At 48.3% G+C, this 14,991-nt stretch overlaps 1 protein-coding gene across 9 annotated transcripts in view; it reads left to right on the top strand.

Moving 5' to 3' along the window:
• Positions 1-14,991, top strand: part of LOC116940305 (WD repeat and FYVE domain-containing protein 3-like) — a 112,984-nt gene that overhangs the window by 59,578 nt on the left and 38,415 nt on the right. For 6 of the 9 annotated variants that reach the window (XR_004402529.2, XM_032949944.2, XM_032949948.2 and 3 more), the window contains 10 exons: positions 3,507-3,746; positions 5,294-5,390; positions 6,334-6,351; positions 6,881-7,029; positions 7,473-7,702; positions 8,825-8,910; positions 9,429-9,620; positions 11,103-11,254; positions 11,878-11,955; positions 12,991-13,227. Coding sequence is in view for 8 of the 9 variants with exons in the window: in XM_032949944.2 (XP_032805835.2) it covers positions 3,507-3,746; positions 5,294-5,390; positions 6,334-6,351; positions 6,881-7,029; positions 7,473-7,702; positions 8,825-8,910; positions 9,429-9,620; positions 11,103-11,254; positions 11,878-11,955; positions 12,991-13,227 (1,479 nt within the window). In the remaining variant the exon portion in view is untranslated. The remainder of the gene's footprint in view (positions 1-3,506; positions 3,747-5,293; positions 5,391-6,333; positions 6,352-6,880; positions 7,030-7,472; positions 7,703-8,824; positions 8,911-9,428; positions 9,621-11,102; positions 11,255-11,877; positions 11,956-12,990; positions 13,228-14,991) is intronic. The other 3 variants (XM_032949942.2, XM_032949946.2, XM_032949945.2) reach the window with 3 other exon arrangements.

Raw genomic sequence — 14,991 nt, 5'->3', positions numbered from 1 at the left:
ATTGCTAGTTCAATTCCTATTGGGGTGAAATGAGCCCACAGGGATTGATCTTACCTTCAACAACATAATTATAATCCTGTTTAAAAATTGACATTTAATTAAACTATGTGTTATATCCAAACTATGCTAATTGAGTCATATTTTTAGCTGAACTCCATTGGGTCAAGGAATAGCTAAGGAGGAGGAGAAGGGTGATACTACAGCAGCTCTCTCGAACCCAGCACTAAGAGATTTCCTCTTCATGCTCTCTTAAGAAGTGCTGCCCCACATACCAGTCATCCGACAGAAATACAATCTGTATCATCGAGGGATGTATTTGCCCAAGTTGAGTAAAACTCCGTAATGCAACGTATCCGATGGCATGTGGTGACCGAGCTGAGAATATCGTCGGCTCGTTGCTCTTGAGAACCTGGCTCAAATGTGTCCGAAGCCTGGATTTTACCCATAGACCTTGTGGCTGGTGGCTCATCGCTCTCACACAGGCGCCAGTTTCTATTCCTGTTGAACGAAGCCTCCCCAAGCCGACAACACCACCCCCCAAGCCCTCCCCCCCCCCGCCCCCCATTCATCTCACTCTTACTTTGTGCCCCTGGTTGTAACCTCTCCATCACATTGCGCCGATCTTGGCCGCTGGACCGTAACCAGTTTTGTGCAAAGGTCATTCGTTGCCTGCTCGTGGCGCATACCACTCAAGTGAGTGCGCTTGTTTTTTTTCCCTAGGAGCATGACATTCCTTCAGGTACAATGACGTTCATTTAGCTCCCGCGACGTGTTTAAGTGTCGTCCCGCACGTTGTTCGGCACGATGTCCGACGTTTTTCACTCAACGTGCCGGGAGCTTCTTCGCAAACTGAATTCAGAGCGACACTGCAGTAGGAACTGAACGCGCATCAAAGGATGGAGGAAATATCGGCGGGCTGCATAGAGGGCTGTAGCGCACAACCACGCGACAAACTCGCACAGCAGCGCGAGATTTCCTTCGTTTACACGAGTTTCGCTTTTTCTCAAAGCATGCGGAGTAATGCAACCTCGGCATGCCACAGACGTGGACGTATTTGTAATGCCTTAAAGTCTTATTGCTTGCCAAAGTCCAATTGCTTGTTAAAGTCCAATGCTTGCCCCCCCTTTCTGTGACCTTGTACTCAAAAAGGAACTGTCGGTCCAACATAACAATGCAACTTCAGGCAAAAAAACTGCAGCCTAAACAATAGGCAGTTTCGTAACAACAGCGTATGCAGTCCGCACCTTTGTACTTGCTTGTCTATACAGCAGACCACGTAGTCATGTGACTTGCGTGAATAACCATCCGGGTTGGCGTATCATGAGGATTTGTGTTGCGAGGCTGGCTTCTGTCGGCATGCTCCTTAAGACCCCCTGCGTACGTCACCATCAGCGTCGTAATAGTCGCTCGTGAATTGAGACTGCTCTTTGCACCCTGAGGGTTTTCTCTGCCACCTCCCATGCTGTAGGCACGCAGTGTAAATATTCTGTGTCCTCGCCATGTCATCACGTTTTTTGGCCGGCGTTGCATAATATGCAGTTTGACACTTAGCCGCCCATATCCTGGAGGCGACCTGGACTGGTCGCGGTCACCTCATTGAGCCGGCATAACCGGATTCGGCAGATTCACACACGTTCACGGCGTCTACCCAGCATGACATATCCAGTTTGGCAATTTTTTTGTTGTTTGAATATTTTTATTTTATTTTACCAGGTGAGGCCCACTCAGCTATTAGCTTCTTTTTCAGAAACGACCTGGCCACAAATAATAGCTCAAGGAAGTGGCTTATCACGTGGAAATGTATTGCAGCCAAATACTCTAAACGCACGTTGATTGTAAATAAAGAGGGAAAAACCAGAGGACCCAGAGAAAAATCCATGCGGCCACGGGAAGAACACACAAACTCCAAATATACAGCAGCAGGCGTCAGGGTTGGGATCGAACCCACGACCTCCTGTAAACCAGGCGAGGTAGTTAACATCTCCTAGCCACTGTGGTGCCCCTGCATCACTTTGCCCATTAAAATAAATTATGCTCACGATGTGTGGTTCGAATCGTGCGTGTACGAAGCAGTTATTGTCGATTCGTTTGTTTGTAATAGGTGCACTGGTCCCTGCAGCCACTAGGGACGCTACCTTCAACACTTTGAAGAAAAAAATCGATTCCCAAATTGAATCACGCCCTCGATTTGCGGCAGTTGATCGTATTGTAAATGGCCGCATTTGTTTACTTACCAAAATATGTTTTTGTGATACACCCATCTAATCGTGGCATTAAAAAATACATTATCGATGGCTTGTGCGCATTCTTTGCAAAGAATACACCGTCACATTTTGCCAAAAGGCAAGACAAAAGATAATTACGTCTTTTTGGGATTGAAATTGTGACCCTGAATTGCAAGAATTCATCATGTTGCTGCGGGTGTACATTTTATTCTAATTACGCGCAAAAATATCCACGCTGTTAGTCACACCTCTCCTCAATACATTTCAAAATCAAGCTCAACCGGTTTTCTCCAGTGGCCCTTTCAACAATTTTTTTCCAGGTTTCAGAAGCAGATTACTTTTTCGTTCATGTCAGCATTCACTTTTGCATCCCCCTCGTGAAAATTATCGGGGCGTGACACCTTGTGGGCCAGATTTCTTTGCGTGTGAGCAGTGCAGTGCCAACAATTATAAAATTCTCACAAGTTTTTGTTGTTGTTTATCATCTATGAATCTGCTTAATTGATTAATGATGCTAGAACGAAGTTTGCCCACATTAACCGTGGTTGAAACGCTCTTGCTTGGTGTGAACTTTTAACTCCAAATTAAACGTCCCGCTGCCTAATCAATGGCTTTGAAATTTCCCCATTCGTGGTCAATAAAATAAAACGTAGAGGCCACAAACGAATGCGTCTTAATGCAAAGTGACGATGTGAATCGATTTTTGGTTTTGTTATTGTTGTTCGGAAGCCACCCTGTGACCAAACCCTGAGTGGTGCCGTTTGATGCGAGATTGAATCGCAAAAGCGTTTCAGCAGAGCAAGCAAACGTTTTTTAGGGTCTTTTATCACCAGGTGTGTTTATAGACGAAGGTCAAATGTCAAAATCATCAGTTCCCGACTCGTGTACTGGCCACAGAGCGACATCTTTGCCAGGGAACGATCTCAAAAGAATGATGATGACTCCGCTTAATGACGTATCCCCTTGGGTAGATCCCTCCTGCCCGCAACACCAGAAAGGCTGTTTGTGTTGTTTACGGTTCAAGTAAGCCATCTGCTTATTAGTTATTTTTCCAATTAATTTAGATAAATTATGGCTTGGAGAATGATTTTATAATTTTGACCGTCATGAGAATAACGGTACTCTTTGTTGGAGTGGGTGGTGAAACCTCTGGTCCACGCAGTAAGGGGCAACCGAGGCGGTATGTGGAAAAGAAAAAACTAATGCATCACCCGGCCATTCCGCCGACATTGGTAACCATTAATCGGGCGGGGGTGGGGCGGCGCTTTCACCGTGGTCCAGGTGGGCGACGTGGAGGACTCGGAGGGCCCCGAGGACGAGAGCGGCGTCTTCACGTCGGAGGCACCCATGGGCCTCAACCGCAGCCGCTCGGAGCAGATGGTGTCGGCGCGCAGCAGCTTCCTGTCGCAGCACCCGTCGCGCAAGCTCGTCGTCGACTTCCTGCGCACCATCGCTGTTGACAGCCTCCTGCAGGGCAACGTGAGCAGGCAGTCGCCCCCGCTCCTCGACGTCCTGCTCGAGGTGAGCGCCCGTTGCCAACCGTGGCCGGCCGCCACGCTGCCCCCCAGCGGTTCGGCGGTTCGAATGAATCATCGCCTGCCTGGCGTCTTGGGATGCCGCGTGTGGTCGGGCTAAGGCGGTGGGCGGCAGAGGGTAGCTCGAACAAATCTGTTATGTTGTACTTCTGCGTTCCCACATCTGCACCCCGCCTACACCAAGCCCGCACTGAGTGTAAGGAAGTGTGATCAAGTTGCCTTCATGACCTGCGCTCCGTGGGGAAGCCCTCATCCCGCAGTGGATTGACAAAAGGCTGTACATGTAATAATGATAATCTCTCTTTACATTTATATGGCGCTTAAATGCCTTGGCATCCCAAAGCGTCTTGCCTCATCACATCTCTTTTCATATATTGGAAGGGTGGACCCCCAGTGGCGTCATTCCCAGTGTTGCACTGACCTGCCAGTGGGCGTTAGTCTGCCAGTAAGGAGCAATGATTACTGTGTATCCATAATTGAGTAATTTGCGGGTCATTTTCCAAATTTGAATCATGACACCGTCACATAATGGCCCACTCAAATGAACTCACAAGATGTTAGAGATCACCTTGAAGCAGACGGTGTGTACATTTTGTTGAACGCACCTGTGGCATTTACCAGGGCGGCCTTTTTGGGTTTGAACCACGAATCTTTGCAACGAGTAGCGAACGCGCTGCCGCTCGCAAAAAGGTGCTCATACAGAGTACACGTATGTATCAGAATCAGAACCATGATATTCATTTATACTGGAGGAATCCGATGGGCAATAAAGTTATTTTTCACAGATGTCCAGTAGGGATGGGTCAGAACGTAGCAACAACAAACGGTACAAACACACGATAGGAGTGCAAAGTAGAGGAAAGGTAAACAAATCACACAAATATACAAATAAAACTAAACTATTGTTTTTATCTTACCAGGTAAAGCCCACTAAGATATTTAGCTTTTTTTCCAGAAGCGACATGGCCGCAAATGATAGCTCAACGAAATGGCTAAAACATGGAACTGTATAGCAGCTCAATAATCTAAACACGTGTTTCTAAATGTATACTTATGCCGGGGCCAAGTAGGACTTACAATTCCATTGGCGGGTGAAACGTTTACACACACCTTGCCATTATCAGACAACAAAGTGATAAATAACATTCTCGTCGACGCGGTGTAAAGAAGCCCTTGCAGAGACAGAAGTGACTGAGTGCACTACAAATGACGTATGCGGTAGTATTGCCAGGTCAACAATGTTTTCTTCCGATACCCCGACTCTTGTGGTTAAGATGCTTGAAGTAATATTTGTATATGTTGCTTGTGGGCTGTTTCGAAGCGATAGGCCTCATGTGGCTGAAGGCCGTACGGAATGATGTCCAGTCCCGTAGGGCCAGAGGTTGCCCAGGCCATGCTGTAACTCTTCTAGGCGTGGTGATGCATGCCCAGAATCCATTGCTACGTAGGCATTAAAGCCATGGTGTTACTTTAGACTCCGCTTGGCTGAGCACAGGCACATTCTAACCATCGCCCACACCCATCACCTGACAGGCATCGCCGGAGAGGGCCACCCAGAGCCAGCAGAGGGAGTATCAGACCGAGCTGCTGCTGAGCATCATGGGACACCTCCAGTCGGCCGACGCACTGAGTGAGCAAACCCATGCGGGGCACCGCGTCTCTTTCATTCAGCTCGTGGACTCGGTTACTGGGTTCCCAGTTCACCTTGATTTGGTGCTTTCGTGACTGCAGGAATTACTCTTTGGTTTTTTTCGGTAAAGTCACGTAGAAATAAGAAATAATAATAAAATTACATAATAGCATACGACGTTTCGATTGCAACGCAAGCAATCATCATCATTGTCTGCGGTTCTGTTTCCTCTCTCTCTCTTAAATTTAGCTCTTCTATACCTGATGATGATTGCTTGCGTTGCAATCGAAACGTCGTATGCTATTATGTAATTTTATTATTTCCCATTTCACCTCTTTATTTTTTACAAAATTCTAATATAGTATTAAATTATTTGATTTGTGGCCTTTTTTCAGTTGCGAGTTGGTGAAGGGTTGGCTCAGAACTGGTTCAGATATAGTTCGTCACTGATGTTAGCCGTGGCTGGGAATGCATCCTCTTAAATTTTGACAAGTAAATGCATTTAGCAGGCAGTGAATATGTTTTAAATCGAAATGAGCAACACATGATAGATTCTAACTGATTCATAGATGGTTAAAATCTTGAGTAGTCTGGAAAAGCAGTTCAATTGTTACAGTAAATGACTCTGATAGTGACCACTGAAGATAAATTATTCGTTATAAACAGTAAGGTTACGCAACTTATTTAGCAATTTTGATTTGAACGAGTTACGTTATTCCTCCTGCTTCTCAATGGAAACCCAGCGATTGGCTGGTATTAACACACGAGCTGGCAGCAGCGGGTTTATTTGTGTGGTTGTTTCCACGGAACATGAAATAAGGCATCTTAATATTACATATGTGAGCGTAAATGAAAATGTTGTTCAATACATTTCGGAATGGGACTTAGTTTGTGCAGAACCCTTACGTAACGTGTGCTTCTTTTGTGACATGCTTACGTACAGGACTTTTCTGGAGAACAGGTTTGTTTAATATTTCATATTTTTCATGACATGAATATAACACGAGACTGCTGAGAATACAAATGTTCATGACAACATACTGGGGCTGACATAGCAGCATTTTTATCTAAAAAGTGAGACGTTTTGACGACACCAATGGGACCCTAGTCATCATCATCATACTTTGCAGCAGTGAGAATTATACATTGCTGATGAGTCCTAATTAAGATGAAACCGGTCCACAGTTGTATGTCACTGTATCACTGCTGCCTATCGGTCATACTTGCTCAAATACATTTTGATGGTGACCTAAGACAGGAAGACCACAATGCACTTCTGCAGGAAATGCTGATGGTTTTTTCATAACGCACAGAAGCTGTATGCTTTTTACACATTTTTGGGTGATGTTTCAAACTCTTGGTTTTCCCGCCTGCACTGTTATTCTGTCATTTACAAATTTACAGATTTGATTATGCGACAGGCGTATGTAGGTTGATGTGATCTTTTCAGTTGTGTGATTGTCTCCGTTGCCTACTCCCCCTCCCTCCAGCAGACAATGGTTCAGGCCGTGGCACCTACACTGCGGTGGCAAATGGGATATTCTACTTTGCTCAGAGGGTGGTGGACAAGCTGTGGCAGGGCATGTTCAGCAGGGAGCCACGACTCGTGTTTAACTTCATCGCGGAACTGATTTCACAGGTTTTTACAATTTCATTTGCACTCTTGATTACACTGAATGACTTATATATACATAGCGCCGCTGTTTGTAAAGACATCGTACTAACCACAGAGAACTGTAGCGATACAACCGCACCGTACTATAGCTGGCGCCAACGCATGCCACACCACCTCCCCGCATGGCCTTATGGGAGCCTCGGTACCGATAAAGTTATTTTATTTTAGTTTTTCCTCCCGGTTCCGTAGACGTACGTCAACGGAATGGAATCGGAAGAAAAATTTGGCGACGTACACATGCGCGTACATCGTCGGAACAGGAAAGGGTTTACAGAATAAAAAGTGGCCCCGACACGGAACACAGTTAGTTGCGTGAGCAGCATCTCTCGTGCGAGTTTCCCCCCGCGATGCCGAGTGTCGTTTTGACGCCTCCAAATGCCGGCGTGGGCCATCGTGCGCTACCGCAGGCGAAGCAGCGGTCCCAGGGGCTGTCACTGGACGGCCTCTACGGCTGCCTGAACCGCGCCGTGCTCTACCAGCTGTCCCGCCCGCGCCGCTGGCCCGCCCAGCAGGGCGTCCTCCAGGAGAGCCTGGGCCAGCTGCTGGTTCACCGCAACCTGCTGCTAGGGCCCGGCAACTACCAGCCGGACTTCTTTGCCTGCCTGCTGCACTGCCTGCTGCAGATTCGCATGCATAGGTACGACCGCTTTCCCTTGCCCCCCCCCGCCCCTACCCACCACTCACGCACAAAGATCTCGTGTTTATACTTATTAGGCCGTTGGGGGAAGTGAGTTTTTGTTCTTTGAATTTTTTTTGTTATTTATCTTAACTTAAAATTAAAATTTTACCTAAGTGACTTTACCGAAAAAAAACAAAGAGTATGAATCCTTGCAGTCACGAAAACTTCAAATCTAGAATTATTCATCTTAAGATGTGTTATCTTTTTTTCCCTAATTTTATTCCGCTCGTGCTATTTTGGTGTCATATGAGTGCAACCCTTCATGTTACATGACAGCCCACAGAATCGGATATCACAGAGCAACCTCTGAGATCCTGTCAAGTAACTATTGGCTCACACGGTATGGGTGAGCACTTTCCCACCCGCGCTGCCACTGAAGGCAACGTTTGTCGATATTTTTAATCATGAGAGCTGGAATTTAGCCAAATTCTTGTGAAGTCATTGGTGACCGGGCTGGGAATGTCAACTCCCCATGCGTTGGAGAACTCAATTTAATCACAGGATTCGTCCTACCTAGGATCTCGGAAGTTCTGGCTCGGTGCTCTGACCTCTTACCCACCCAGCCATCTTGGGGCAATTGATTTCAGTGAGCACCTACTAAGGCCTGGACGATCAACACTATGCCAGGGCATTTTTTGTAAATTATGGTAATTATATAATTCTGAGTTGGCCTATCAGGTAATCAGAGAGTGTGTGCCACTGATGTTATCTGTCAGAGTGCCCTGACTACTGCTCTTCACATTGCATGCACACACTATGTAAAGCAAGACATTACAATATTAATCTTCATTCATTTACAACAGTTAAACTGTCCTTAAATTGTATTTTTTTTATTTGCCTGCCCTTAAAATGCAAAGGAACATATGAGGTTGTTTTTATTGCTCTAAACTAAACAATGAGCCACTTGACCCACGTGGTTTGTTTTGACTAATGACAGCAATTTAAATGTATGCTCACATTTCGTCATTTTATTGACCAATATTGGTCTTATGATTACAATGTTATATATATAAAGCAATGCATATGTGCACATTTAATTTAAATCCTTTACAATTGTATCCATTTCCCCTTGTCCCCCAGATTTGTAGACGGCTTCGGCCTGGAGGCTCGCTCGGCTTGGCACGTCCTGTCCACCTCTGACCCTGATGACGAGGAAGCCAGCCAGGGTAAGTAATGCTGTATTCCATTTAAAACATAACCCCACTCGATGTTTTTTTTTTCATAAGCCGTCAGTATTATTGTCTGCCAGGGATGTCGCCCTCTGTCCTGTAAGACAAGATGGGAGGTGTTTATGCGTACAAGCCAACGGCCGTTGATCAAAACTCGGTGTTTTATTAGGATTGTGATGATGCATTGATTCTTTGATTAAATCGTCAGTTATTATGCTCGCTATAAGATGCGTATAATTGTGATTGTAACAATAGACCATTAACCATATCTCTAAATGCATACGCTCACTTCAGGTTTCTGGCATGAACAACAATACCCCAAGTGTAAATATTTTATCCAAGAATCGATTCAATTGATTTCTGAAATCTAATCACGAAACCCTGGCTAGTGACGATCCACCGAATCCACGGCTTGGGACGAAATCGCTCCACGCCCGCGCCGTCGTTGCCGATCCCCGGCACGCGAGGGAGCGCGTCGGGCTGTAGCCGGTGTGCGTTGTGTGCGATGCGGTCAGCGCGCGCCCAGCTCGTGAAGCTGGTGCGCCGGGTGTGGCAGGAGCTGATCGGCAGCAAGCGGGCGGTGGTGGAGGTGCTGTGCCGCAGCCCGCTGCCCCCGGACACGCTGTCCGACCCGGGGCGCTCCGACCTGGCGTCGCTGCGCCACCTGCTGGAGGAGCCGTCCACGAGGGCCTGGCAGACGTACCTCGGTGCGACCGTCGCACGTCCTCTCGACGACTCGCCCACGGCACCGCGCCGGCGCAGTCGCTGGGAGGTTTTCGAGAGGCATCGCAAGGCCCCAAGCGGATGGCGCTGAGCGGAAGCTCGCCACGCCGGCGAGATGTTAACGGCCTCGGCCTGGTGTACAGGAGGTCGTAGGGTTCGATCCCGACCCTGACGCCTGTTGTATATTTGGAATTTGCGTGTCTCTTTCCCCATTGTCGCGTGGATTTTTCTCCGGGTCCTCCGGTTTTTCTCTCCACAATTAGAAGCGTGCGCTTAGAGTATTTGGCAGCTATACATTTCCACTTCGTTGAGCTATAATTTGTGGCCACGTCACTTCTGAAAAAGACCTATGTAGCTCAGTGGGCCTTACCTGATACAATTAAATAGTTCAGTTTATAACGCACCTCCGATTAGCACGGTTGGCTACATACGGTGAGAAGAAAGTTCAACATATCATATGAATACGGCTATGGGTGTTTAAACATTATCAACTAATCATTGAGGCCACACTTTCATATGTGCATGCTAGTTCGTATTTATATAAATGCACACTATTTAGATACAAGATGGGCAGAAACGAATATTCTCTTCTGCGTTCTTGCTAACACCAGATACATCCCCCGCATTCATTTGAATACTGATACGTTAAAAGAAGGGTTTTACATGCTCACGTACATTTCCAATGGTGCAGAGTTTGCGCTTTCAGCTGTAAAGCTGTCATGCTTACCATTCTCCCACGCCAAAGGTCAGGTAATGGGTGTGTAAGTCTATCTGTCGTTCTCCTGACGACACCACAGTGCTAACCCTGATATGTATTTTGGGCCATCTCCGTGCCAACGCCCATTTCCTGTGACTTCCTCGCAGGCCAAAGGTCAGCAGTAGCATTGTCCAAATAAGCCATTTCGCTTCATGTACAAGTGGAGTCGCAGTCACCCTGAAGGTGACGTGGAGGAACTGATTGTGAAGCCTTTTGTTCGACCATCAGTGACTGAGCTGAAAACATAAACATTCTCACTCGGCCGGTTCTACATGTTCGGCAAACTCATTCGTCCTAATTTCTTGAATTAATTGGTTGACATACTATGCCCCAAGTAAAGAGCCACTTCGTGCTGACATAATGATGAACCCACATACGGTGGGTGCATCATTGAACCCACCGTGTCCAAAATTTACATCCAAATTTTTGCAACAGCCCATACGAAATCCCGGTTAATCCCTTCGACGCCTGTGATAGTCCCGATTCCAATCCAGGAATATGACCGTTGCTCCTCGTTGTGTTTCTTAAACTTTTTATTTTACCAGGTAAGCCCCACTGAGCTGTGTGCAGCTCTTTTTCAGAAGGAACCTGGCCACAAATGATCGCTCAACAAAGTGGCCTATCACGTCGTAAAATACCGCGGCGGTGCGAGCACGAGCCCCCTGCCTTAACCGTGCGCGCGCTGCCGTCGCGAACGCGCGTCTCGCAGGCCAGGAGAGGAAGCAGCTGAGCCGAGCGGAGCAGACGGTGTCATCGCGCCTGCGCGTCGGCAGCAGCGGCGGCTTCGCGCTCACGCGCCTCACGGGCAACAGGAAGCAGCGCAAGGAGAGCGCCGCCAACCGCTCCACGCCTTCCTTGCAGGTGAAGCGGCCACGTGGCCAGTCGTCTGCACGGCCCCCCCCCGCTGCAAGCGCTTACCCCGGGTGGATGTACGTGGTCGCTCGCTGCGCGGATCTCTCGCGTGTTTTTGGGGTTTGCGAAGAACGGCGCGCGGTTCGACCCGGAAAACGCATCGGAGAGCAGCTCCTTTACCATCACCACCATTAACACTTAAGCTTATAGCCATCATGCGAACTCCGGTCATCACGTGAACTTCGGTCATCCTAGCAGCGGATATTGGATAGCCACTGAACAAAGACGGTCACTGCACCGCGCCCTTTCGGATGCGCTTCTGAGGCCGTCTCGAAAGCTCTTCCGATATTAGGAAGCCACTGGAGCTATGCACTTTTAAATCCAAATTTTTAATTCATTTCTTTAGAACTGCATTTTGTGTTTAGTTTTCTGTCAATCCCCCACACCACCGATTAGCGCGGTTGGCTACATATGGTTTGAAAGAAGTTCAACATACATACAATTGTCAATCCACCACTCGAGAGAATGGCGTGCCGTGAAGCACTTTAGCATGGCAGTAGCTGCATTCGTGAAGTTTAGCTTTTGGCTGTGGTGGTGCTGGTGATGATGTGGTTCCTGTGCGCGTTGTGTAGGATGCGTCGGTGTGGATGTTCACACACATCGCGGTCGTGCGAGACCTTGTGGACTACCGCTACAAGCAGCAGCAGGAGGTGAGGTCCGTCGCACAGAGTGCGGTGTCCTGAAAAGACGACGCCTGTGGGCATGAGTCATTGGCAGGCTCTCCCCATAGTGCTTCATTCTAATTTAATTTGTTAATACTTTTTTGACAAATATTACTATGGATAGGCAACGTGGTTGTAACATTGCGATGAACGCCAGCACTTGGAAAACAGTGGCTGCTTAGCAGGAATAATATGATGCATGGATTCATTGATTAAAATCGATTCTTACACTTAGCGATACAAGTTTAAATCTTCATCAATTTTTTTTATGCTTTGTTTATGATGCAAGGTAATTGGTTAATGTGACCAATGTAGCTACTTGAGGTGTTGCATTCAACACGAAGTAAAAAAACCAACAATAATCTAGTCTTGAATCAAACCACAACTGCGAATCGTGATGGTTCATTGGATCGCGAGAGGGTCTGTATCAAATCGTTGCGTGCATAACTGTTGAGTGAGCGCAGTGCCATACAAAATTGGTGCATGCTCACAACGCTTTCTCTGATCGTGCCGTCAGCGAACACCTATCATACTGTACTACGTTCCAACGTCTATGCTCAATGCCTTTACAAAACCACACTAACATCTGCGGGGAAGTATGGTCAAATAGCCTCCATGACCCGCACGGCATGGGGAGGCCCTCGTCCACCAGTGGATTGGCACAAGGGCCGTGCGTGTGTACATTGGCGTACACGGTCGGTGGTGCAGCGGTTAGCGCGCTGCGCCACGAACCCGGCGACCCGAGTTCGATTCCCGCTCACGGCCGACGCCGTTGACGATCATCTGAACCGGTGCTGGGCCTCCCCTAAGCTCGACTCGGCCTCAAATGAGCACCTGGTGCGGTGTGTAAAAACATCAGCACCAAGGTGACAAAGGCGGTCGGGCGTGGTGCTGGCTATCCGCCCCACTCGCGTACCGTTCCGACCTTCACAGGCGCTACTCGCGAACAGCACTTGCCCCCCCGCAGTTCGTTGAAGGCTATGCGGGGCGGTCTTTGTCTCTGTGCGCCGCGCCCGGGGCCAGCGCGAGTGCAGCGTGGCGCGGCTGCTCGCCGCCGAGTGGGGGCGCCTGGAGGCCGAGGTGACCCGCGAGCGCGGCCCGTGGGGGCCGCCCGTGGGCTCCCGCCTCGACAAGTGGATGCTGGACCCCACCGAGGGGCCCTGCCGCATGCGCCGCAAACTCATGCCCAACGAGCACTTCTACGCGCACTACGCGCACTACCCGTACCCGCCGGGCGGCTCCGACAGAGACGACGCGCAGGTACGGCGACAGTCGACGACGACGAAGCCGCCGGAGCTGCGCGCACTTCTAAATCGAGATTGAGAACTCATTTCTCTTGAACTGCTGTTTGTGTTTAGTTTGTTGTCCTTCCCCCGAAAGCTCCAATTAGCACGGTTGGCCACCCACGGCGCGTAAGAAGTTCAACATACATACAGCGATAGAGACAGTGGTGGTGACAGCGCTGGTGCCACGGTAGGTGCACCTTGGCGCGTGCGGGCGACAATGCTTACACGGGTTATGATTGTTTTTGTTGTTGGGATAAAAGTTGTGACCTGGGGTCAACTCAGCCTTCAATGAGTACCTGGTGCAGTGTGTAAACATCAGCACTGGGCATACAAAGGTGGTTGTGTGCCATACTGGCTTTCATAGGTGTATACGTTTGTAAAGACGACTCCGACGCACGTGTCCAGGGAAGGTTTTCTCTATTCGTGAGCCACGTGCTCACACTCAGACAGGCGGATACCCCACTGCAACAGCCCCGAGTCTCCCGTGCATCTCCCTTATGTACGGTCCGAGGCCATGCTCCCATTCCCGAACCTTCCCGCTGGTTCTAGACCGCTCGCTCTACCAGCAGACTCCACCGTCCTCTTCCGTTACCTGGCCACGCCCCTATCCTCATTCATTCCCGGAGTTACCAGTTCGTTCGTTCTGCAAGCTGACTCCCCTGTCATTACCTCCCGTGGCCACTAGTCCATTCGTACTGCAGGCTGACTCCCCTGTCATTACCTCCCGTGGCCACTAGTCCACTCACACCGGAGGTTGACTCTCCTGTCATAACACATGCACACACACACAGACAAAGATCCACTGCGCAGTCTTTTACATACTGTTGAGGCAAGTGCTGTCAGCAAAGGGGTGGTGGTGTGGCTAGCACCATGTCTCCCAGGTGCTTGACATCTTGGAGGTCCAGGACATGTTCTGATATCACTCGCCAGTGATGTTAGCCACGCATGTACACAGACACACGCACAGAACCTTCACTTTCATGCCTGCGTAATTGTGTGGTGCCAGTGTCCTTGTGGATAATAACCTACACTTAACTCAAATTAACCAGTGGGCCCTCCCTGGACGTTGTTCCGAGCTGGAGGGCATCTGTCTGACAAAAACTGCTGAGTGTTAGCGTTGGGATCACAGCAGTGGTGTAGCCTGCAAGACTTAAATGCTAAAATTAACGTCCATCAAGAGTAAACGAAAATGTACAGCATTGGTTGAGGAATTTTAAAAAAAAAGTTAAAGTCAGCTTCTTTATACAAACACTAAAATGCACGTTTACTTGTATTAAATACATCAGTGTGTATTCAATAAAGTATAATTTATATGAATACAAAACAGACATAAAACTGTACACAGCTTATTTTAATAGATACCTGCCACTCACATGGATATATATATATCTCATGTGCTTCCATACACATTGCACAAGGCAACTTTAAATAAACTATGCAAACATAAAATCATTATCGGTCACAAGCAATCCACTGCTGGATGAATCCATCTTGAAGACGCCACCATCCCTCGTGGTCACATGACACAACAATCCCCCCCCATCAGCTGCACACGAGCCAATCCCGTGGCTCCAGCTCATCACAATTCACATGGTTTATAAGATCGCACTCATTGCACACAAAATGCTTGCCACAATATGAACCACAGTTCAAGGAGCATAAAACATCGTGCAAACTTTGGTCATCCTCGCAGCAGCGGCGAACAAAGACGGTCACCTCATCGCGTGCGTTCAGATGC

This window comes from Petromyzon marinus, chromosome 8, assembly GCF_048934315.1.
Source record: "Petromyzon marinus isolate PM22_M1 ecotype Great Lakes invasive population chromosome 8, UKy_Petmar_22M1.pri1.0, whole genome shotgun sequence".
Classification (NCBI taxonomy): Eukaryota; Metazoa; Chordata; class Hyperoartia; order Petromyzontiformes; family Petromyzontidae; genus Petromyzon; species Petromyzon marinus.
The sequence above is the reverse complement of the archived record's forward strand: the minus strand, read 5'-3'. Positions and strand labels throughout refer to the sequence as shown.